The sequence below is a fragment of the Penicillium taxi genome (genome assembly GCF_028828555.1).
Source record: "Penicillium taxi strain IBT 34144 chromosome Unknown utg000004l_segment0_segment0, whole genome shotgun sequence".
Classification (NCBI taxonomy): Eukaryota; Fungi; Ascomycota; class Eurotiomycetes; order Eurotiales; family Aspergillaceae; genus Penicillium; species Penicillium taxi.
In genome coordinates this window covers 2,295,433-2,317,032 of record NW_026643206.1, presented here as the reverse complement: position 1 = coordinate 2,317,032, position 21,600 = coordinate 2,295,433, and the positions used below count along the sequence as shown (strand labels likewise).

Below are 21,600 nucleotides of genomic sequence, written 5' to 3'. Positions count from 1 at the left end.
ACATCCGGGAACCACTGAGGATCCAGTGATGGTCTATGGCCGTTTCTAAGTTATCTGAAACTAACGAAGGGCGGTTATGAAGCATCATTTGGCCAATTATAGAGAGTTCATGATCCCCTTGAAACTGGTGGGGAACTCAAATGAGCAGATGCCTCATTTTGACCTGTCTAACTACTATTTGCCTTGGCGCATTATATAGAATCTTGTTATTTAACCCATGTTGTACACTGGAAATGAGAGTCTAGATTGCCTGGGCAATTTGTTCTCTTAATTTATTATCCAGCTGGATAGTTCATCCTAGAGGACGAACTACATTGATCCCGTAGTTTCACCCTTTAATTTGTATTCGGACATAGCCGCCCAACATGCAGATCTTCAACCCAATCCAGCATGGCGTGTGCATTTTAGGCCGACAGAGTCGTATGCATCCTATGTTTGATCTGAAAATTATGTACTCCGGAAGAAGCGGAAAGTCATCTCTGCCATCAACCGTGATCCTCATCTTCATCTGAAGAAGTTGAGTGAGATCTACAGTAATCCACGCGAAAACCACACAGAAAAAAGAGATGGATCCAGGTTAGAATACTTGACTGGTGACTAGACGGTCAGAACGTTCCCATTTAGATTCAAAATTCATATCTTCATTAAAATTTTGCAGTTGAAGTGCTTCGTATCTAAGCAAGTGTCTTCATCAAAGACTCTTTAACAGCCGCAGATAGAACAGTATGAGCACCTCGAGCAGCCTCAACAGCTCCATCAATCAAAGCATCATGGTCAGAACTATCTCCCTTGAGCCAAATCTCGGTAATTTCATCTCTAGCAGGCATGTACGCCAGAACACAAGCAGACATGATAGAGCGATGTTCCGCCGGATCAGGATCAAGAACCAAGCTCGGGTTAGGAACGGTTGACAGCGGGTCGCCACAGACAAAAGCAGCAACACCTCCAGCAACCAAGTCCAAGCAGTCGATGCGGGCATCGGCTATAGCAGCTGATGCGGCGGAGATACATGCCGCAAGAACATTCATCATGCCCCATGAAGCATCGTGCGCATCAGGCGCATCTCCCCACCAACGATCATCCTCAGCTTCAAGGATAGTGATAGTGACATCGATACCGCTCTTTGGCCATCGATCGGCAATGATTGCGCCGCGAAGAGCTGTCTCGAGGTGAACACCGAGATCTCGCTCGGTAACATCACGAAGATAACCTTTGCGCTTGCGCGCAGCAAAAGGCGCGTACTTGACAATTGTTGTCAAGACCAGGTTCGGCGAAAATGCCGCAGACCGGGGCAGTGGCTTTGGGCCGTGAACTGTGCATGTCATTTTCAGCGCTGAGGAGGGTTGGATCAGAGATTTGGGGTGTGAGCGAGCGAGGGCGAGGGAGGAGGAAGGTTCGAATTCAAGATATGAGGATCCTGATGCAGAAGGGATTAGGCCGGTCCTCAGGACTAGAGGTTCAACCTTTAGCTTGGTTCACATAATTATTTCGCATCGTGCATACAGATTTTCCGTAGATCGACTGGCTGACGCTGGCGATGGGCTCGCTCTACAGCGCCTGTGCCGGATTCAAGAAGGGAGGCATATACTGGAGGCCTGGTACCACCAGGTGGCCCATTGATCCGTCGTCGATCATTCATTGTTAGGTGATTTGGAGATTGATGAAGCACACAGAGTTGAAGAGCCAGAAACGGAAATCTTATGAAGAGTTTGCAGTGTTTGTCTAGAAAAGTGGGGCATTTAAGCTACAGAAAAAGCTCGTCTCTCGGCTCTTTTCTTTTCTCCTTCTTCCACACTTCTCAAATTTACCATTTGGCCAACAAGCAACTTTTTATGATGAAGATTGCTTATGGAGTTTTATTTTTCTCTTATTTTCACCTTAACTCTCCTCTCTAAAACTAATCTAAACTGTGAGTATCCTTGCAACAATTTTCCCACAATCGTGCCTTCTTTTTCGTGATGAGAAAATTTTTCAGTTCTGCTTCTGCAAAAATATTGAAGATAACAAAATACCTTACCAAAAACTCCTGATACTACCATTATACATTCTATTGTCTTGATACATCGTTGCTTTTTCTGACTCTTGTACTGACAATTCGAAGAACTCTAGTCACCTCCCTTTCCAACCTCTCACTCTCGGTGAGACTGTTCTTTACTAGGTAAGAACATGCAACTGTTTCTTCATATTCACCATCCCTTTATGATGACACCTAGTCAATCCATTCAATGACTCTTTTGAGAACCGCCTTCGGATTAATTACTCTGCTTAGCCAGTGACATTATACCAGTTGTCGATCTATCTTCTTGACTCCCACACTTGACTTTTCATGCCCTCGGGGAAACCCGTGTGTCGTGCCTTGTGCCAGGTGAAAAGGAGGAAGGTTGTGGAGCACCAATATTATAGGCTCATATTGGCTTCTGGTGTCGCTGGCTTCGCATAGTGGTTTCTCTGGCTCGTGTTAATTTTCTTGGGCTGAGCTGACCGTCCGTCTTGGGCGCCAGTTTTGGTTCGAGGGGTTAACAGGGATGGGATGAATTAAACCGGCTTGCCTGATTTAGTTTCCTTGCACATTTATTTGTATGAGGAATATTCTTCTGCCTTCTATCACGCATTGATTATTTATGCAATTGATGCTAACGATATTTGCAGTTTATAGGCTTCAGTCTCGATTAGAATACTAAATCCATTAGTGGTAGCTTGAATCAATGAACTTGAATATCCTAGATTGAATTCTTGAAGAAACAAATGTTTTTTTCGTAAGACATATGTGCGTACCAAACCTAAGTAGGTATCGAAAAGTATAACCACATACGGTAACCCAAAGGGTTAGTCTGGGTAAGAAAGACTATGATGGCACTTTCCTATTCGCGTTCATTTTCCTTCAACGGGCGTGTTTCTGCCATTTGACCGGGACATGCTGTAGGGAGCCTGATTGAAGACACGGTCAGAAAGAGAGTCAACAGAACTGAGAGGATCACTAACCAGAACTTTCTTTGCGTTGAAAATCCGCCAGGAAAGATTCTTGACGTTGCCATCGGCTTTGACGACCTCAGGAGCCAATTCAACACCAAACCTGCGCATAATGTTAGTAAATCAAGGTAAATATTGAGTTGAGTCACGAAGATTGGGATAATCACATCTGATGAACTGCAAAGACAACACGTTTGGCGAATTTTCCATCGCGTTCAACTAGACTGCCAAACTGTTCCTCCACAGTCGCAGGGGCAATTTCAGGATCATGGTCAAAACATCTGCGGACAACGGGCAATAAGGCATTTTCAACAGAAGTCGAAACAACACCATCATTCTCAAGGACATCTCCTTCGTCAAAGTGGGTGATACGAATCTCGAATGGCCGTGAGATAGCCATGACGTTGTGCATTCCGTTGTGGTGGTAGCGCAGCTCGAACACGCCCTGTGTCCAGAAGAGCTTGTCTCCAGAGAAAACGATCTCGCCGGACGCAAGCTCCCGACCGTCAGGCCCAGAGGATTTGATGATGATATCACTGGAAATGATGCCCTTTTCACAGGTCAGATTGTCGTAAGAACCTTCATTGGTGGCGATCCAGCGGCCCTGTGACGAGACATGAGTGACATCTCGGGAAGTATTGTCCATGACGCGGTAGAGACCGATCCAGTCCTTTTTGCTGTGGTTGAGCGGAGCTGTCCACTTGACCTTGATTGGGGAGCCGTATTCAAAGGTCAAGTTCTTCAGGCCACCGCGGCGATCCAAGGGCATGCGGGCGTTTGCACCCTCGCGACCCATAAACTGCTCACATTCCTCTTCCTGCTGGAACTTGACACCATCGCCCTCCACAGAAAACGAATAGTCGCTAAGATCAAAGCCAGCCAGTTCCGCATCAATACGAGAGATGGTGACGCGGGCAGGGTAGTTCTGGAAGAGAGCGGTAGTGTCTTTGACGAACGTGTTGACTCCGGCGGCAAGTTTCGGACGGGCGTTTTCGATGATCTCCTCGATGAACTCAAAAGAATCATCGAAAATCTTATCGACACTACCATGCAGCTGCTTGAGTGATGGGGGTAGAGACCTTTTTAAGTTCTTGACCACACCCCCATCCTGGCGCAGTTTACGGCCGTACAGCTTCTGCATGTGCGGGCGCTCCACAAATTGAATAAAACCAAGGCTCCCGATGTGGCTCAGCAGAGCAATGAAAGTGATTGCTCTACTGCTTGTGAAGAGAACAGCACCCCAAACACCCGCAAGACCCAGAATACGTTCAGGGTTGTTGAGGAAACGATATATACCGCTATATGTCAATTTGGCTGACTCGTCAAAGAAGAAATCACCGTAGAACCAGCCAAATTCGCCAAGGGACTCGTATATACTGACAGAGGTCCAGATTTGCAGACCGATAAGGCCAGCTCCCAGAACGTGTCGGAACAACACCAAACCATAACCCCAGTCGGTTGGCAACGTATACATTTTCCACACAGCAGCAATGAAGCTGGCGTAGCACATGATCATACTCTGGTGGTACGTGCCCTTCCACTGGTTCCACGCCTCGTAAGGACTCTCACCAAACTTGAGGAAGTGGCGGGTCCAGGATTTGTTGTTAGACTGCTTGTTGAGCAAGTACCCAATGCCTACAGAAAACCACAAACGCCATACAACGGCATTGGCGACGAACAGAACCTGGTACAATGGAGTCGATGGGCTCAAAGCAGTGACTCCAAATACAAGCAGTTGAATGAGAATGATCGACGAGTCTGTAATTCTAAAAAGATCCAAGTTGTGTAACCCGAGCATGTTGTGGACCGACGGGGGAGGCTTAGCCGAGTATGAGGTAGTCGCATTGGATGTTGGTGCATTGGGTGAAGATTCATCGGAGGGAGATGGCGCTGATGGGTTGTCTAAGTCGAAATCCACAGATGGTCGCTTTCGGGGAGGAGGCGGGTTGTAGATCTTGTCAATGTGAGGGTTTTCGACAAACGCAAGGAAGGCGAATTGAGCTGCATGGGCAATGATGGAGATAAATAAGACTTTATAGCTGGCGGCCATGAGGGATATTCCGTAGTAGCCTGCGTAGCCGACCGAGTACATTGGGTGCGGCGCCATTTCAAAGACGCCATCAAAGGTCAGCTTCTGCTCAACGATATAAAAAAAGTCGCCCCAATACCAGGCGTAGTCCTTGACTACTCGGTGGGCGTCTAGTTTGACCCAAAGGTTGAACATGACCAACACAATACCAGCAGTCCATCGGAGGATGGTCATGATCAAAGTCTCATCGGTGGGCTGGTGCGCACAAGCTATTGCAAAAAGGCAGTAAGACGTGAAGTCACACATCAGGATCAAATCCACAAGACGCCTAAAGACAAGCCATGTGTTAAATTCGATTGGAGCAGTCTCAAATGAGTAATCGCGAGGGATCTTGATCTCTAGCTCCCTCTTGATCCAGTTGTACAAAGCAGGATGCGGGTTTTTCCCAGTGGACGGGTTCACAAAGATACTAGTTTTTTTGGCCCATCGAATGAGTGTTTTGTGGTGCGACTGTTTGTGTAGCAGCCATCCAATTCCTCCATTATAAGCCGCGCGCCACACCAGGTAGACGAAACCGCAGACCGGCACTTTGGCGCAGGCAGGAAGAGCATAGAGCAACAGGATATGCGCTGCCAACAGAGCCAAAACTATAACATCACCGAAGTTTTTAGGCTCAGAGGGGAATAAGAGCTGGGATACCATATCATGGGTCTGAGGTACGGTGAACACTACCAAATACCTAGTTAGCGGAGTCAACCCGAGACCACAAAGGTACTTCAAGTCAAAAGGAGAGAAAAGTCAAATGACAGATAGGAAGATTACATGCATTATGATCGCAAACCGGCAAGTTAACTATTCGGGTTCAGGGAAAAGGGACCTACTTGTTCCATCGGGTGTGCGACCAAAGGTCTTCTTGTCTTTATAAACGTCATCACTGCTCTCAGTCAGAGTATCACGACCCCCAATTGACTCAGGGTGGACAACTCTCTCACGTAAGCTATGAGGCTGGGTTGTTGAAATACCCTGATCCATAATGGTGTTGAATAAGGACAAGTTGACGAAGAGAGGGGCATTAAGTGAGGAGGAGCAGCATGTGACAGTCGCCAAGATTCCGATGTTGTTCTGTTTGCATCCACTTTATCTATAAGAATGTAAGTTTCAATTCAAAGCCTCAAAGGGTCGATTATTAACAATTCTAGTAAACAAACTAGAATTATAAGAAAGAGAAAAGAAAAAGAAAAGAGCGAGGACCGGAATTGACCGCGATCGTAGTGTTCGCTAATGAAATCTTAACTATTTAGCGTCTGCGGGTCCCGAACCAAGCAGAAGAGGAAAGAACTGGTACTACTTTTTGATGGCCCTAATCATGTCTCCGTTTCTACAAGTAAAGTTTCTCCGGCATAACCAATCATAGAGTGTTGTAGAAGACTAGGTTCTCTGTCCATCTGAGCTTCAAGATCTTTAGATCCTAGGTTTCGATGAAACAAACCAGGAAGTGAACTAAGATAAGAAGTGAATAGATTAGAATGCTCGGAAATAACTAGGTTCGCTGATTTCATGCTTGACAGCGACTTCGTTGTGGCCTCACGATGCAGGGTCTTATCCCAGTTGGGTTAGACACATAGCTACTAACTTTCGCTTCGACTTCCTAGTAACTAATTCTCCCTCTAGACCCTCGTCAAGATATAAGAAAAAGGATCCTGACACCTCCATAATCGTTAAGGATCCCGCAGGAAAACGCTATGTTTTCCCATTCCTCCCATCCGGCAACCTCTGACCTTCTTCACCCGCGAGAAGCTGTTTGGAGCAGCCTTTGTCTTGCCGGGCCAAACCCCGGCCGAACAGTTTATGCTCGACCTCAAAGAGCTGCGGGACCTTGCCACGATATTCTTGTCTCACGCTGGCTTTGTGCCACGTCCTTGATTCGTTGTCTACTCGCTATATGATTGTCTACTATGGCTATCTGCTATATCATTATCTCGCTCAGTCTATCACTCAAGCTTTACTCAGTGAGAAAAAGCAGCAAGGGGTTGTAAGCTCTTTTACGGAAATGGAACGCCAAGATCATTGGCCTTCTTTATTCAATACTAGCTTCCAACGCTTGAAGGTTGTATGTCTTGCTGTGAGCTTTCTATTTCCAAATATTCATAGCAGGGAGGTTCCTTGGACTACTGATATTGATTAGGGCTGCATATACCCTTGCAGGAGCTGAGCAGGCACACTGATTATCTTGCAGTAAAGGCGTCAAATCAAAATTGAGTCCTCAGCTTAGGTTCTGACAGAATTACTCAGGATGACATCCATGTATATCAGTCATGTGATCTGCCAAGAGCAAGTGGAGTTGTTTCCCATACTGTTCTTGGTACCGAATAATTATGAAGCTTATCACAATAGCTGGCCAGAGACAAAAGCCGCCATGAACATAGATGATAGTTCAAAACGAGAATTGCGAATCTGCGATGCCCGAGGATTCAATGAGACGCTCGGCAAACTCGCTGTCCTCGATCAGACGCGCTATGACATCTTACCCGAAATCATCATCTTCGGATGTACTTTTCTGCCCATAAACCCACGACAGGGTTTTTGATCCCAAACACGGGAGCAGCAAAATATCCTCGGATTCCATGAATCATTTATCGATCGAACGTTGTTGGAATAATGAGGTTGTCAAAATTCGGGCTTTTGGCCGCACGCATTTTAATTTTGACGTCCGAGACTTGAAGACCGAGAAAAAAGTAATCCCAAACCAAAGAGGTTATCACTTCGCTCAGTTTGAAGGATTTGATTGTGAGAAAACGGTTGAGGTCTAAGATTGAACGACAGGTTATATCTTCCAAGGTTGGCTCCATTGATCATACAGAGATATTGAAAGGTTTGTTGCATCTGTTAATCCGCATTTATCACTGGGAAGCGAGCCCCTTCAAACCGAGTCGGAGCTCATCTCATATTCTTAAGGGTCTATAACTCCCACTTTGAGACTATAATAAAACTTTCTGAAACTATCTTGCAGTTCTCATCAAAGATATCTATATCATCGACATATTCCATAATATAAGCCAGAATAGCCAACCAATAAAGACATACGATAGTACATTCTTGCATTGATCAGTTAAAGTGAATAATGCGAGGAAGAAACCCGATGTAAAAATTCAATAAACCCTCAAGTCAAAGCAAAGCAGCTTCCCGGAAGCTTAAACCCCCCTCGCTCTCGAGCTCCTCATCGTACTTGTCCATTCCCTCATCGCTAATGATCGTCTCATTCTTGAGTCTAGAAGTATTCTGAGTTTTTGCAGACTTATCGCCGTCATGCTTCCCATTGTATTCATTCGTCACCTTGGTTTCCTTTTTGCTAGTACCGCTATGAACCACATCTCCGCTATTCTCAACAACAAATTGCTTCAGGTGGCGTTCGAGGCGTTGCCATCTTTGGAAAGCTGTATGATAACTAATGCCCAGAATGGTAGCAACAGCGGCGTAGTCAGGCTATAAAGTGTCATTGAAATGGTAAATATCTTGATATTGAGAGTCCAGTCCATCGGCTGAAAACTTTATAACTCACGTTCTTTTGACCAGTTGCCAGGAGAGATGCATAGAGTAGCATCATCTCTGCATGCCTGGATTCCTTTGGAACTTCGCCATCTGCACGCTTGACTAGCTTCCATGACTTTGGGAGCTTGGTTGCCGCCTTGCCCTTGCCCTTAGCCGCCTTTCTTCTGCCAATGACCTTTGAGGTTGATGCAATAGCCTTGGGAATAGGGTTATTGGAATTTAGGGGCTCTATGTGTTCGATCATGGTTGACCCATCCGCTGTGACTTGTTCAGCTCCAGCCATGTTGAGCTGCGTATAGTTTTCCAAAGTTAGAAAAGTGAACTTTATAGAATAAGAATACCACTTTGACATGTGAAATCACATAGGATTATGACTCAGTGGACATGGAAATGGTAAAACATACATAGGGCTGCTTTGAGTGAAAAATGGAGTTGAAGGTGCGAAGACGAAGGATGTGAGGAAGAGTTCCAAATCGGAAGAGAGATGATAGGTTTATTTGCAATCCCCCGATTTATATACAGTGCACTTTACTTTCTCTTCACATTCCAGTGACCCCTAAAGTGTGCCAAAAAGCTACCTCAATTCCTTCTCAAAGATCCGTATGTTAGTTCTCGAGCTGGAAGTGAAGACAAAGTGACTTCAACCCAGCTGCAACCCAACTACCTTCATCAGGTATCAAACATCTCACTTTGAAGCAGGTAACCGGAGAGCACCAGTTCTAAGGTCTGTTCACTGACACCTATGACAACAATCTTCGCCCATTTTATTTGTCCCCTTCCCATCCATCTTACACTCTCTTAGAATCTTTCCAGCTAGTGACACTCAAAATTTCTTATTTTCTTTTCATTCAGCCTTCTCGAGCAACTCTACAATGGCTTCCATCGTCACCCCCAAGAAAGGAAGCAAGGATAACGACTTCAACTACCACTTCCTGTGGGAATGCTACGCTAGCAACCCCACCAACAAAGTGAGAATCTAGAAGGCCTTCAATAATCACATCTGCTCATACCCCTGAAAAGCGATACTGACAAAGCTTTTATCTCAGGTTGATTTCGCTGTGGTCGCTGAAAAGATGGGTGTCACAAAGAAGGCCGCCGAGGGACGCCTTTATCGCCTCAAGAAAACCATGGAAACCAAGCCCTTCGACAAATCCCCCGAGAGCAGCGGCTCCCCCAAACCCCCCAAGAAGAAGCCTGCTACAACCTCTACTCAAGCCACTCCCAAGTTGGAGGAGGGCGAGTTTAAGAAAGAGCATCACGAAGACAATCCAAAACTCGAGTTGAAGCATCAAGATCGCATGAAGGGCACGATCAAGTCGGAGCACGAGCTGCTCAAGGATCAGAAGGAGTCCAAGGATGTGCTGGCCATCATCAAAACTGAGACCCAGGAAGATTCCGACCAGTACGAGCCCATAGCTGAAGAAGACTTCGCTTAAGAGGTATATTTGATGGGATTGGGATTCAAAACAATCTTGTGCTCAAGATATTAGAGTCTCATTACGAAAGTGTGAACAGTGATAGCAACGACAAAGGTTTTTGCATCAACTATGGAGATTTTGGGGTCTAGCCGACTCTAGTTCTTAAGTTTCAATCAATTCAATCGATTCTCAGTGATGACTTTCTTGAAATAGAGCTTTGGAATGAGGTATACCATATTGATCTTTTTATCATAGGTATTGTTGCTTCTATGCCAGATGAGCGCAATAGCCTTGAAGAGTTAACATGCCTTGAAACTCGAGATGTCTATCCAAAAGTAGAAGAGCTTTAAACACATCTATTTGACATTTAGAAATCAACCTCATATAATATGTACTCACGTGACCTCATCCATGCTAGGGTTTCTCCATCCCGTTCAGCCCTCGAAAATATCCAGAGAATTCCATTAAAATCAATCAAGAATTTGAAGTATGAGAAGAGAAGTGGTTGAAGGGGATTTTGGAGACTTTGATAGGGGAGAGATAGTATGTCAACCTTGGGAGTGGTCCTAACTTGCAAATCTACAATGCAACCTTACAATACAGTATACCTAGACATGATTAGCAATTTTTAGGTATCTATCTACCCAAGGTGGAATTCTCTGCCGCAATGTGGAATAGTAGACCCTCTGCTAAAATTGACTTTCGAGTATTTCAAGAAGTTATGAATTTGCCATTAAAGTACCAACTTGCTTGTGGGAAGTAATATTTACTGACCTCCCATCTACACATTAATACATTGATACCTAGATAGTTGAGGAATGATGTGATACCTATTTCAATTGATTCTACTGATACATTAAGTACGGCGATATAGAAAGGATTTTGCGTCAATACGGTATCGAAAGTGTTGAAACACCTGGGCATAAAACTACCTTCATGTTCAAGTTGTCCCCCATGAGCTTCAATCGAAAACATATTTCCATTTGTATAATCCATAGATCAATTCAAGACTAGATACCATGTATGAAAATAACAGAGTCACACTATGTTTTTGTGTTGATGTCGATACGGAAGTCTATTGAGGAAGAAATAGAACAAAAACATACATGTATTTCGAGAAGATAAGACGGGGAAGGGAATAGAAGAGAAGGATCAATAGAAGAGAAAGACCCTTATCTCCTATTATTCTGGATTTATTGATTCGTTGTAATCTTGGAAACAAGTAGAGCCACCTAGTGTGTGTGTGTGTGTGTGTGTGTGTGTTTTCCAGATCTCAAGGCGCTGATGACCTCATGAGCACCTGAGCAATATTCAATGTTTTCATTTATATTTGTTTACTTTCCTTCTTCCCAGCCTTCTTCGAGCTTTGTTTCCTTCTTTCTTCTCGCATATCGCCCACCTTTCTTTCTATCTTTAACCTTCCTACTACTGTTTACATCATGACCCCCAAGAAGACCAATGCTTTTTTTGGTGTCCCAAAGGAACCCAAGAAACCCAAACAACCTCCCCCGAAAATGAAAACTTTCGTTGACGACAAAGATTACGATGATCATTCCCCTAGCGGTCAGGCTCGAATCGATAGAAACCGTCAATACCATCGCTTCAAGCATAGCTCAGAGGTCGGGGTCGATGACCGACCTGACCCGTAAGCCAACATTTCTTCCTGACTATCATTGATGAATATCACGCTAACATTGAAATAAAAACAGGCGTGACAAGACTCGTCAGACCAAAGAGGACTTCAAAGAGAAGATGATAGCCGAGAAGCCTGATGATCGTGCATTAGAACCCATTTCCTCTTATATAATGTATTGGCTTGAGATACTAATTGTGGTAAAACCTTAGGTGTTCCCAATGCTGCCTTCTTCTTCTTTACGAAGGAAGACCACACATTGGGTAGTCTTCTGGTTGGCCGCCTGCAGAAATTACCTTTTGTATTCTTTGCTGCCTACAAGGTAAGAAATAGTCGTTTTTGACAGGTTTCAGCTTATAAACGAGTCTCACACATGTTTTTATCTAGATTGCCCACCCTGTTGACCCCAGGGTATTGATGGAGCTACGTGTGCAGACTGATGGCTCCATCACCCCCCGCGAGGCTCTCCTGGCAGCCGCCCAGGCTTTGAATGCGGACCTGGACACCCTCTCTCTTCGTCTTGCTCGAGAGGTTGCGCTTAAGAAAGCTGAATATGCGTCCAATCAAATGGACGACTTCGCTAATTACGCCTCAGGAGTGGCTGCCGATGAGATGGTCACCAGGGGCATCAATCCTTTCAACGTGCTTAGACCGTTTCCTGATTACGATCTGCTCGATGAACGCCGCAAATGTCTCCTCATGGAAATTGTTGCTGCTAGCAAATGGATTATCCAGGTCAACTCTCCCGCTGAAAAAGATCCTCGCAGCGAGTTTAACCGCCAGGCTACTATCAGCAAGCATATTAGCGCCGCTACCAGGGAGTTTATGTGCGCCTATTTTACCGAGAAGATGAGCGACCCCGTGAACGTTGTAATCGACAAGGATATTATCCGCCAGGCTATCCATCGGGCTTTCGATATCGTTATCGAGGACGCGAGCAGAGATTGTGCCTCCAACGCTTCCAGCGAGGCCAGTAACAACATCAAAATTGCTGTTGACAAAGACGCTGTCGACCAGGACATCCATTAGTCTCTTGATGTTTTGGCTGTTATTCCGGATTGAACTAGTTCTCCGAAGGTAGATTGAGGATTCTCTCTACTGTAAAACAGCACTGCAATACTATTGTTAAAGTTCACAGTTATACGTACGCTCTACATAAACTTTCTTCATTCCTAACTATATTTAAAGACATTGATTACTCATAAGTCATAACTTGACCTCGGGATACATCAGTGATGTAAGTATGGATTCGCCGCCCTCCGGAAAACCCGCGATTGTTATGCTTGACCATACTAGCTAGGTACCCTGGACTATGTTCATGTTCCCTCTTGGATTCATCAGTTTCTCTCTAGAAAATACTCTTTAATTATCTTATATATGAGCTGAATATACTGATTATTTGGCTTTTTAGAGCTATGCGCTGATTATCGTAGATCTACACCAATCGTAACCTCGAGACCGGTGTGCTAACTGTTCTAATAAGAAAAAATGAATTGTGAAGGGGTCGTTTATTCTCAGGTTTCTGACTTATCTTTTTTCATCTATCATTTTTGCTCAATCAGGTCCAGACATCAACGATGTACCTTGAATTATTGATGATATCTATGGATTTCAGATTACTGCCTGGTGCCTCCAAGCGCTGGAGTGAACGATTGACAGTTCTTAGATACACTTTTTTGTTCGATGATAGCCTATCTATTTATGAAACTTAAGAAACGTTCGAAAAAGGCAGGTGGTCTTTGGTCAGAGAATTAAGATGGATATCAGTTCTATAGCAATTATAAAGTACAAATACCATCCAGAAGATGTATTTAAGTTGGTAGTGAAAGACATGAAATGAAAATCGAGCCGAGAGTTAAAGGCAACCTTAGAACGGATAAATAAAAGATAGTAAAGGGTGAGGGAGTGATAGACTGAAGTCAATAGTGTTTAGGGTATATGATCATATGGCGCGGTGACAGACAAGGTAAACGAAAGTAGGATTGATATGAGGCCAATGAGATGCTTCAAGTTAGGGATTAATCAAAATCGCGAACGGGAAATGAATCAAGACATTGGAGGAGATCAAGCTTTGGGAGTGAAAATGTAGTGGGGTATCATGGAAGCATAATTATTATGCAAGAATGGGGATGGGTGTTTAATAGGTCTCGACAGATCGTGAATTCCGCAATTGCAGCCCAGGGCGAGAAAGCGGAGAAAGGCTTCTGTCACAGATGGGTGCTGGAGGGTTGGAGTGGGTTGCACGATGCTTCCAGTTGACGAGCCTTGCGGCATCTTCGGAGTCGATCACGTAGTGAACGTTGTTCACGTCAACACCTTCAATCTGAAGTAGCGGGGGAGGTCCTGGACTAGGAAGGTGGAGAATGTCATCATCCATTCCATCGATCGAGAGGCTCTTTTGACTGTCCTTTGACGGAGTGGAGTGTGCCTGCATACAGTGGGTGTAGGGAGTGTTCGCATCAAGGTTCCGGGTAGTATTCGAGCTCGGAGGGAATTTATCTTGGCCGGCACGCACCAAAACATCCAAATAGGTCATCTGATCGTCGACAATGGGGTTCATATCGCCATTTGACTGACGGAGATCAGCAAAAAGAGCAGGAGATGGAGCTGGAGCATCAGTGTGTCTCCGCCGCCGAGAAGCAGAAGGAGAGACTCGACGAAGAATTCCTGAGCTCTTTGCAGGGAGGCCGATAGAGACACTTTGATGAGATTCCGAATTCACCCTGTGCATTTTGAATGAGCTCTTTTTGATGAGTTTGGATATGGGAGAAGGACTTTGGCTCACTTCCGAGACTTTGGACTCGGAAATTGTAGTTGCAGACGGGGGAGTGAAGGGTGGGCCCTGATCGGGAGTAGGCACATGTCGAAATGCTTCATGTGAGTTGATCTCACGGACAATGGCATCCTGCAGAGACTCATATGTGGGGTGGGAGCTGACGGCCTGGGTAGAAAAGTACGCCTTATTGAAGAGATCCATCATTTCTGAGACCTTGAATCGAGGTGACGGTTGCATGGGGCTGGGTTCAGGCAATGGGCTGTGCATGATCTCGGCGATACTGGGAGTGACTCCTTTACACTCATCATTGGGTGTTTTTGAGGGCGTTGGGGGGCTGATGGCACGATGAGCAATCTTGGGGCCCTGGGCAGCCAGTTGTGTGTTGATAGAAAGGTCGCGGACGTTCTTTCTTGAAGAAGACCTCAAATCGGATATTGAAACAGAACTTGTATTCAATGATGAGGATCGTACTTTAGCAGAAAGCCGCGGAGATGGTATGCTTTTAGCGTCCTTCTTTTCATTGCCATTAACCTCATCGACTGGTGGCAATGTGGGACTATCAGGCAACGGCGTGCTGCTCCATCGACGACCCAACTTGAAAGCTGGGGGTACACCCAAGCTCTGGATATCAGGCACTACTGCCACTTCATCTTTCTCGTCCACTTCCTCCGTTGGTAAAGCTGGTACGGACTTGTGCAAACGTAGGTGGCTTCTCGTTTGAGGGGTCTTTGATGTCTTTTTGGGCAAAGAATTTCGCAAGTTTTCTTCTGAGGACCAATTTGATTTCACACTGTTGCGTTTTTTCGGATCTCGCACCCAACCGGCAATAGCAGGTAGTGACCGGCAACTAAGTGAAGAGTTTGACCGAGAGTCACCGCCATATTGGGCGATATTTCTATCAGCTACATCTTCCTGGTATAAGGATGACAGTCTTCGTGAAACTCTGCTCCGATATTGTATGCGCAGGAATCTTGTCATATTGCGTTCTGCGACATCTTCGTTGTAGAGACATGTGCCGGTAGGGGACGGGGAGACGGGTTGTGAGTCTCCATCTTGGAGTCGTTCCGAGGTATTGACAGCTTCCAAAAGATCGATGTGTCTAGATTTGGGGCGACTGAGACGACCAAACCCATTTGGAGTCTTCGGGGTTGTGGGAAATACAAGTGACTGGGAGGATTGTGGCCGGGCCAGACGTCGATGTAGATCCTCGAAATGTTTCTCGATTTGATCAAATTGATTCGTCAGATCCATTGATTGCGCTGAGACTCTGTATCCGGTCGAAGGTTTGGACAGTGGTGGATAGTCGTACGTTTGGCGGTTATAAAGAGTCTCTTGAAATTGTCGCTTCGCAAGGTAAGGCTCATCTGATTCCAACTCGTAAGTTGGACTCGACGAAGGCCTCAACGGGTGGCGCTCTGCCAGTAAAAGTTTCTTCAGACCAACCATATTGTCAAATTGTTACAATGACTGGTAATTCCAGTTACAACCGCTTGATCAGCTGGAAGTTCTCCTTGGAAGGCTGCACCTGGGCAAATAAAGAAGAAAAACAAAGTAACGAGATAATGAAAGAAGGAAAGTAAGCTCAAGACTCAATGATTGGACTGAGAAGACCAATGGCCATCGAGAAGTATCCAGTAACTACTCACTGTCATGACATCCAGTATGAAGTTACCATCATACGGTATTTAGACAGTAGAGGGGGAGTAGATAAAGACAACAAAGAAGACGAGAAAAAAAATAAAACAAATTGAAAAAAAAAAAAAAACAAATAAAAAGGACGAAAAGAGTGACGAGGCGTGTGAAGTAGTTTCCGTACTCTGTGTGCCGCTCCGTAACTCTCGTCCGTAAATGCAGATCTGATCCTCTTACACTCATTTGGTGGTTGGATCAGGGGGAGGGCCCATTCATGATGATATGGAGGAGAAAAAGAGGGGCCCAGATGCAGCCCAACGCTAAGGAATTAAGAATTAAAGATGGTAATTTAGGAATATTAAGAATAAACGTTGCAACGAACGACGGGTTTAATTCATATATAGTGAAACCTAAACTTTTTACCGTTCGTAGCAAGTTCAAAGACATCTAGATTGTAATATAGAGTAAGGCGGAAGTAGGTACTTAGGGCTACTTTTTTTGCTCTGGACAGGGACTCGACCTGGACTGAAACTGGTATGGAGCCCTCGGAACCTTTGGAATTAACAAGACCATAGCTTACATGCTCCATACCTTCTCCATTACTACTGTGTATGTACGTCGTACGTAGCATTAGGGCTAGAGGATCCACATATTGACAGAACGTTCTATGACAGGTGCAAAACATGGAAATTACACTTGTCAGCCAAAGACCCACATAACAATTGGGCCGCAAACATCTTCTTACTAAGTACATCCCGTGTACTCGTATTGGCCAAGGAAAAGTAGAAAAGTACGGTAGTTTTCATTTCGGCTCAGGTCATGATTGGGACAAAAGTGGATATTTGATCCATGTGGAGATTTGATCCAAGTGAAAATACAAATTACAGTAAGCACTCCATTCCGTTCCTGCGCTAAGGACCGAATAGGCTTGACAAGGATAAGAACAAAGCGAGCCCTGGAGATCAATAATCTCCAAATTTTGGATTATGGTCCCCGATAGAAATATCAATAGTACCACTGCCCCTCAATTTGTATCTTTGTTCTCACCTAGTGCTAGTTAGTTCCTAGATCAAACGAACTCAGGGGGTGTTTTTCCATTGGAAACGCTAGTCAAATTTGATATTTACCCGCTTTCTCAACCACGGATCAAAGAGTAGGCAGAAATAGCACAACTTTGTATGATGATATCAATTTCCGTAGATCATAACATCCCGTCTCACCTCACTTTTACAACCCTGAATTGAAATAGATCCACCACATTTCGATCGATACGATCCAACACAGATTTCTATCTATCCGGTCCGATGAGCCGTCATCGGCGGTGAAGATCGTACTTTTGTTTAATTGAACTTGCAAGTCTTTTCTCTTGAGTCATACATAGTGCTACTACCTACTAGGATGAGACTATTGCAACTTGTAAGGTTCCTAGTGATGTACTATGACCACCAAGATATGTACCTACCCAGGTAGGTAGCTCCAGGACGATACAGAATACTAATGTAGTCATATGATTGGAGCTCAGAGAAACGTGGTGACGTGTGCAATCTTAGCACTGAATATTCATGGATGACAATAAGCTCTGCATTAGGTCTTGCATTAGATCGACAAGCGCAATTTTATATGTATTTTGCCTATTTTTTTTTAGCTCCAAGCATTTAATGTATCAGATTTGATCGTATGAGGATCGGATTAATCTGCATAACAAGTTTCAAATCACCTTTCAAAAAAGAGTTGGAAATTATTGACTTGTTTTAGTTGTTCCTGAGGACGGATATATCTCGGTAGAATGAAGCAGTCCTTCATTTTGTTTAAGGTTTTCAGATTCAGATATCATCTCTCAGGGAAGTCTTTTAGTTCCATACTCAAGTGGGCCAATTCTGAGACTCCCCGTTGAAAAATTCACAATCTAGAACTTGGCAACATTCAATTTGGGATTTCCCGCTTTCCACGTAATATCACGAATCCCCATTGGCCAAAAGAGTGGATTCTACGCCGTTGTGCCGCATGTTTATATTAGTCAGTACAGACCAAAAATAGTTCAACGTTGTTGTTATACTACATGCTATGATATTCCATGGTACACGTCTGATATGGCATGATACTTCTCAATTTTCTAGTAGACTAAACTCCGTCAGAATTTCTTGGTCTTGCGACGCTTAGATACGTATTACGTCCTGTGGCCAAACACCTTGGCACAAAGAGCTAAATCTTAGAAGTGAGAAGAATCAGGGGTAAATGCTATTCAGCATGCGTTATTTACCTATTGAAGGCTGCTATATGATATGTAGGCAAAGCTGAAATTTCCAAACGAGAAACACCTTGGAAATCCCATCAACAATCTATGGAACAGTTCAACACACTTTCATCAATAGAAAGCAGTAAGCATTCGATCCAAGAACCAAGTTGTGTTCTAAATATGTATCAGATCAATATTAGCCCTACCCAAGTGGAGGTAAGCTTATATCCCCTCAGTAAAACGTGCAGTCTGAGTGTCTGAATCTTTCATAAATTCGCTCCGAACGGCTTTGGTGCTCTTCTTGATGCCTTCACTAGCTTGCAACTTGGTATTTGCAGCCTAGGTCATATCCATGGCTGCGCCCATATTGTCAAGTTTGAAAGCCCGTATCCGCATGTACCTGGTTCTCGCATATGAAGAGGTATACGAAGTACGTTGGGGTATTAATCGTGGAAAGGGCTATGTCCTGACATTTTAAGAACATGTTTACATAGTCGAGGAGGGTGGGTGGCGAGGGATGCTGGACCTTGAGCGCACAATCGGCAGATAATTCATTTCCCAGACATCCCTGTGAAGGATATCAGTGGGCTCAAGCAAAAGAGCGACAGGAACCTGTAGATACTGGTTACGTAGGTATGCTGGGCATTCATCGACGATCTATTTAAGTAGGCAAGTCCGAGACCACGACCAAAGGTATTTTAAATAGCCTTATGCGCAAACCTCACTTGTGGAAAATTCGCAGTAAGCAAACATTATCATGGTGGTGTTGACTCGACAAATCCTGAGTTTCAAGGTTGGTCTATGTCGGTAGTACTTACCTAGGTAGGTACGTATGAACTAGCTAACCATATTGCTACAGCTCCACCTTTTTACACTAGGAAATGGAACAATAATCTGAGAGTTCACTTCCAGAATACTGCGCATATACTTCATGCTGGAACTTTCGTTTCATTTGAATTTTTGTTGATTTTTTTTTAATATGAAAGACATTGTTCGTTTCTTCTCATAGGCTCATACCCAGCCATACAACCGGTCCAGCCATCATAATTCTCAACTTCCAAGCCACAAATTGCAAGATAACCTTCCTCCAATTGGACAATCAGCTTGTAGAATGGCAAGGTCATGTGCAGTATCGACTTGTGCTTAGTAAGAGCCTAAATAGGCAAAGGTTAGCATGAATCAACTCATCCAGATACTAAAGGGAAAACTTACGGCCAAACATGCACCACTTCTCGGCGAAACGGTCACACTTGGGGTTGGTGCACTTGGTGACACCGGGTTCGATGCCAGCAGGCTGCTCGAAGGGAATGCAAAGAGACTTGGCTCCCATGCTGGGGGCCTTGGCATCCTGAGCCTCTCCAGACTCCTCCTCAGCCTTGCGGGCACTCATATCCTTGATCTGGTCCTCACACTCTTCGGTCAAGCAGGAAGGAATGACACAGATGTTCTTGGCGTTAAGAGCCGGAACGAAATCGTCCCAGTTAGTGATCAACTTGCGGTGAGCGGTGAACGTAGCATTAGCACGGTCGTAGAGATCCTTCTGGATGGTTTCCAGAAGAGCAGGGACGCCAGTAGCAAGCTCAGCAATGGGAATAGAGGCTTTGCCCTCCTTGCCCATATCACGGCGGGCAGCAGTGACGAATTGGCCAGCCGACTCGCCAGGGCCGAACTCGAGACGCAGGGGCACACCACGCAGCTCCCACTGGTTGAACTTCCAGCCAGGGGAGTAGCTGCGCTTATCGCTATCGGCACGGATACCAGCAGCGGCAAGAACGGCAACGATGTCATCCACCTCGGCGTCAAGCTTCGTCCGCTCCTCTTCGGTGGTCTTGGCAGTAATACCGACGGGAACGACGATAACCTGAAGCTCAGCCACACGGGGGGGGAATAACCAGACCTCGGTTATCACTGTGAGTCATGACCATAACACCCAGGACACGGGTCGACAGACCCCATGAGTTCTGCCAGACAAAGAGAGGGGGCTTCTTCTCATCGGGCTTAGCGGATGGGTCTTCGACTGTGATATTGAACATCTAGACAGGCAACGTTAGAAGTAGATGAAAGAAGTAGATGATAGTTATAATTACCTTACTGAAGTTCTGGCCCAGTCCGTGAGATGTAGCACCCTGGATACCACGACCAGTAGCGGGGATGTAGCCTTCGACGGTTGTGGTGTAAAGACCACCGGCGAACTTCTCCTTCTCGGTCTTTTGGCCCTTGATGACGGGGATAGCAAGCAGTTCCGAGTAGATATCGGAGTACCAGTCAAGAATCTTGAGAACCTCCTGGCGGGCAGCATCCTCGGTCAGGTGAGCAGTGTGACCCTCCTGCCACAAGAATTCACGGGTTCGCAAGAAGGGCTGGGGGTTTTTGAACTCCCATCGCACTACGGAGTTCCACTGGTTCAGGCGCAGAGGCAGATCACGGTGGCTGCGGATCCATTTGGCGTAGTATGGGTACATAACAGTCTCCGAGGTGGGACGGATGGCAATCTTCTTCTCAAGAGGGGTGTTACCGCTAGAATTTCAATTTAGTAATCCGCAACGGCCAAGCGCATTGGTATGGAAATACATACGCATGAGTCACCCAGGCGACCTCGGCGGCGAAGCCCTCAATATGGTCCTTCTCGCGCTTCAGAACATCCTCTGAGACGAACATGGGGAAAGAGCAGTTCTTCACACCCATACCCTTAATGCGCTTGTTGAAATAGTCCTGGATCTCCTCCCAGATGAAGTACGAGGCGGGCTAGCGCATACGTTAATTGCAAGCCTAGAAGCAAAAAACACGCGCAAAGAAGTTAAAGATACCTTCAAGATAAAGCAACCAGACACATCATAGTAGTCCAACATGTCACCCTTGGTGAGAACCTGCTGATACCAGGTAGGGAAATCCTCTTCCTTCGCGACGTCAATACCAATCAAAGCGGCGCCGTCGACCTTCTTCTTAGGGGCCTTGGGCTTAGGCTCTTGCTTTCCAGCACTTTTATTGCCAGCCTTGTTACCAGCCTTCTTCTCGGCCTTGTCAGCAGCCAATTTTGCGAGCTTTGCGGCTTTCTTTGCGGCATTCTTCGACTCGCCTTGGTTATCGGCGGGGGTTTGGGTGCGATCGGGCAGGGCCTGGGGAGCAGCAGCGCCTGTGGCAGTAGCGTCGCTGGTGTTCTCACTAGCCATGATGGAAATGAGACAAAATCTGGCTAGAAAAAGAGAGGAGACGTAACTGTCGAGAAGAATTGGAGGAAGTGAGTCAATATCTAAATATTGAAAGTGGGATGTGATAAGTGCAAATGTATACACCGCCTGGCAAAACTTTTAGCGTGTCCAAACCAAAACCCCCCGTCCGAGCGAGCAGAGCTCTATC

General features: G+C 45.4%; 7 protein-coding genes across 7 annotated transcripts; 2 read left to right on the top strand and 5 right to left on the bottom strand.

Annotated features, from left to right (window-relative positions):
* Positions 1-674: 674 nt before the first annotated feature.
* N7495_005770 (3' exoribonuclease family protein) lies at positions 675-1,639 on the bottom strand (the record flags this gene model as incomplete). The annotated part of the gene is made up of 2 exons (XM_057208421.1): positions 675-1,450; positions 1,504-1,639. The coding sequence occupies 2 exons, from the start codon at positions 1,637-1,639 to the stop codon at positions 675-677; spliced, it is 912 nt and encodes a 303-aa protein (XP_057062195.1).
* A 1,232-nt stretch (positions 1,640-2,871) lies between these two features.
* N7495_005769 (phosphatidylethanolamine N-methyltransferase) lies at positions 2,872-6,031 on the bottom strand (the record flags this gene model as incomplete). The annotated part of the gene is made up of 3 exons (XM_057208420.1): positions 2,872-3,073; positions 3,138-5,727; positions 5,881-6,031. The coding sequence occupies 3 exons, from the start codon at positions 6,029-6,031 to the stop codon at positions 2,872-2,874; spliced, it is 2,943 nt and encodes a 980-aa protein (XP_057062194.1).
* Positions 6,032-8,164: 2,133 nt separating this feature from the next.
* Positions 8,165-8,831, bottom strand: N7495_005768 (uncharacterized protein; the record flags this gene model as incomplete). Its single annotated transcript, XM_057208419.1, has 2 exons — positions 8,165-8,482; positions 8,559-8,831. The coding sequence occupies 2 exons, from the start codon at positions 8,829-8,831 to the stop codon at positions 8,165-8,167; spliced, it is 591 nt and encodes a 196-aa protein (XP_057062193.1).
* A 589-nt stretch (positions 8,832-9,420) lies between these two features.
* N7495_005767 (uncharacterized protein) lies at positions 9,421-9,984 on the top strand (the record flags this gene model as incomplete). Its single annotated transcript, XM_057208418.1, has 2 exons — positions 9,421-9,516; positions 9,595-9,984. The coding sequence occupies 2 exons, from the start codon at positions 9,421-9,423 to the stop codon at positions 9,982-9,984; spliced, it is 486 nt and encodes a 161-aa protein (XP_057062192.1).
* A 1,421-nt stretch (positions 9,985-11,405) lies between these two features.
* Positions 11,406-12,628, top strand: N7495_005766 (DNA-directed RNA polymerase II subunit RPB11; the record flags this gene model as incomplete). The annotated part of the gene is made up of 4 exons (XM_057208417.1): positions 11,406-11,611; positions 11,676-11,743; positions 11,812-11,921; positions 11,987-12,628. The coding sequence occupies 4 exons, from the start codon at positions 11,406-11,408 to the stop codon at positions 12,626-12,628; spliced, it is 1,026 nt and encodes a 341-aa protein (XP_057062191.1).
* Positions 12,629-13,736: 1,108 nt separating this feature from the next.
* Positions 13,737-15,821, bottom strand: N7495_005765 (uncharacterized protein; the record flags this gene model as incomplete). Its single annotated transcript, XM_057208416.1, has 1 exon — positions 13,737-15,821. One exon carries the CDS (start codon positions 15,819-15,821, stop codon positions 13,737-13,739), a length of 2,085 nt encoding a protein of 694 aa, XP_057062190.1.
* Positions 15,822-19,386: 3,565 nt separating this feature from the next.
* Positions 19,387-21,413, bottom strand: N7495_005764 (proline--tRNA ligase; the record flags this gene model as incomplete). The annotated part of the gene is made up of 6 exons (XM_057208415.1): positions 19,387-19,397; positions 19,456-20,104; positions 20,136-20,276; positions 20,331-20,760; positions 20,819-20,988; positions 21,051-21,413. The coding sequence occupies 6 exons, from the start codon at positions 21,411-21,413 to the stop codon at positions 19,387-19,389; spliced, it is 1,764 nt and encodes a 587-aa protein (XP_057062189.1).
* Positions 21,414-21,600: the final 187 nt, after the last annotated feature.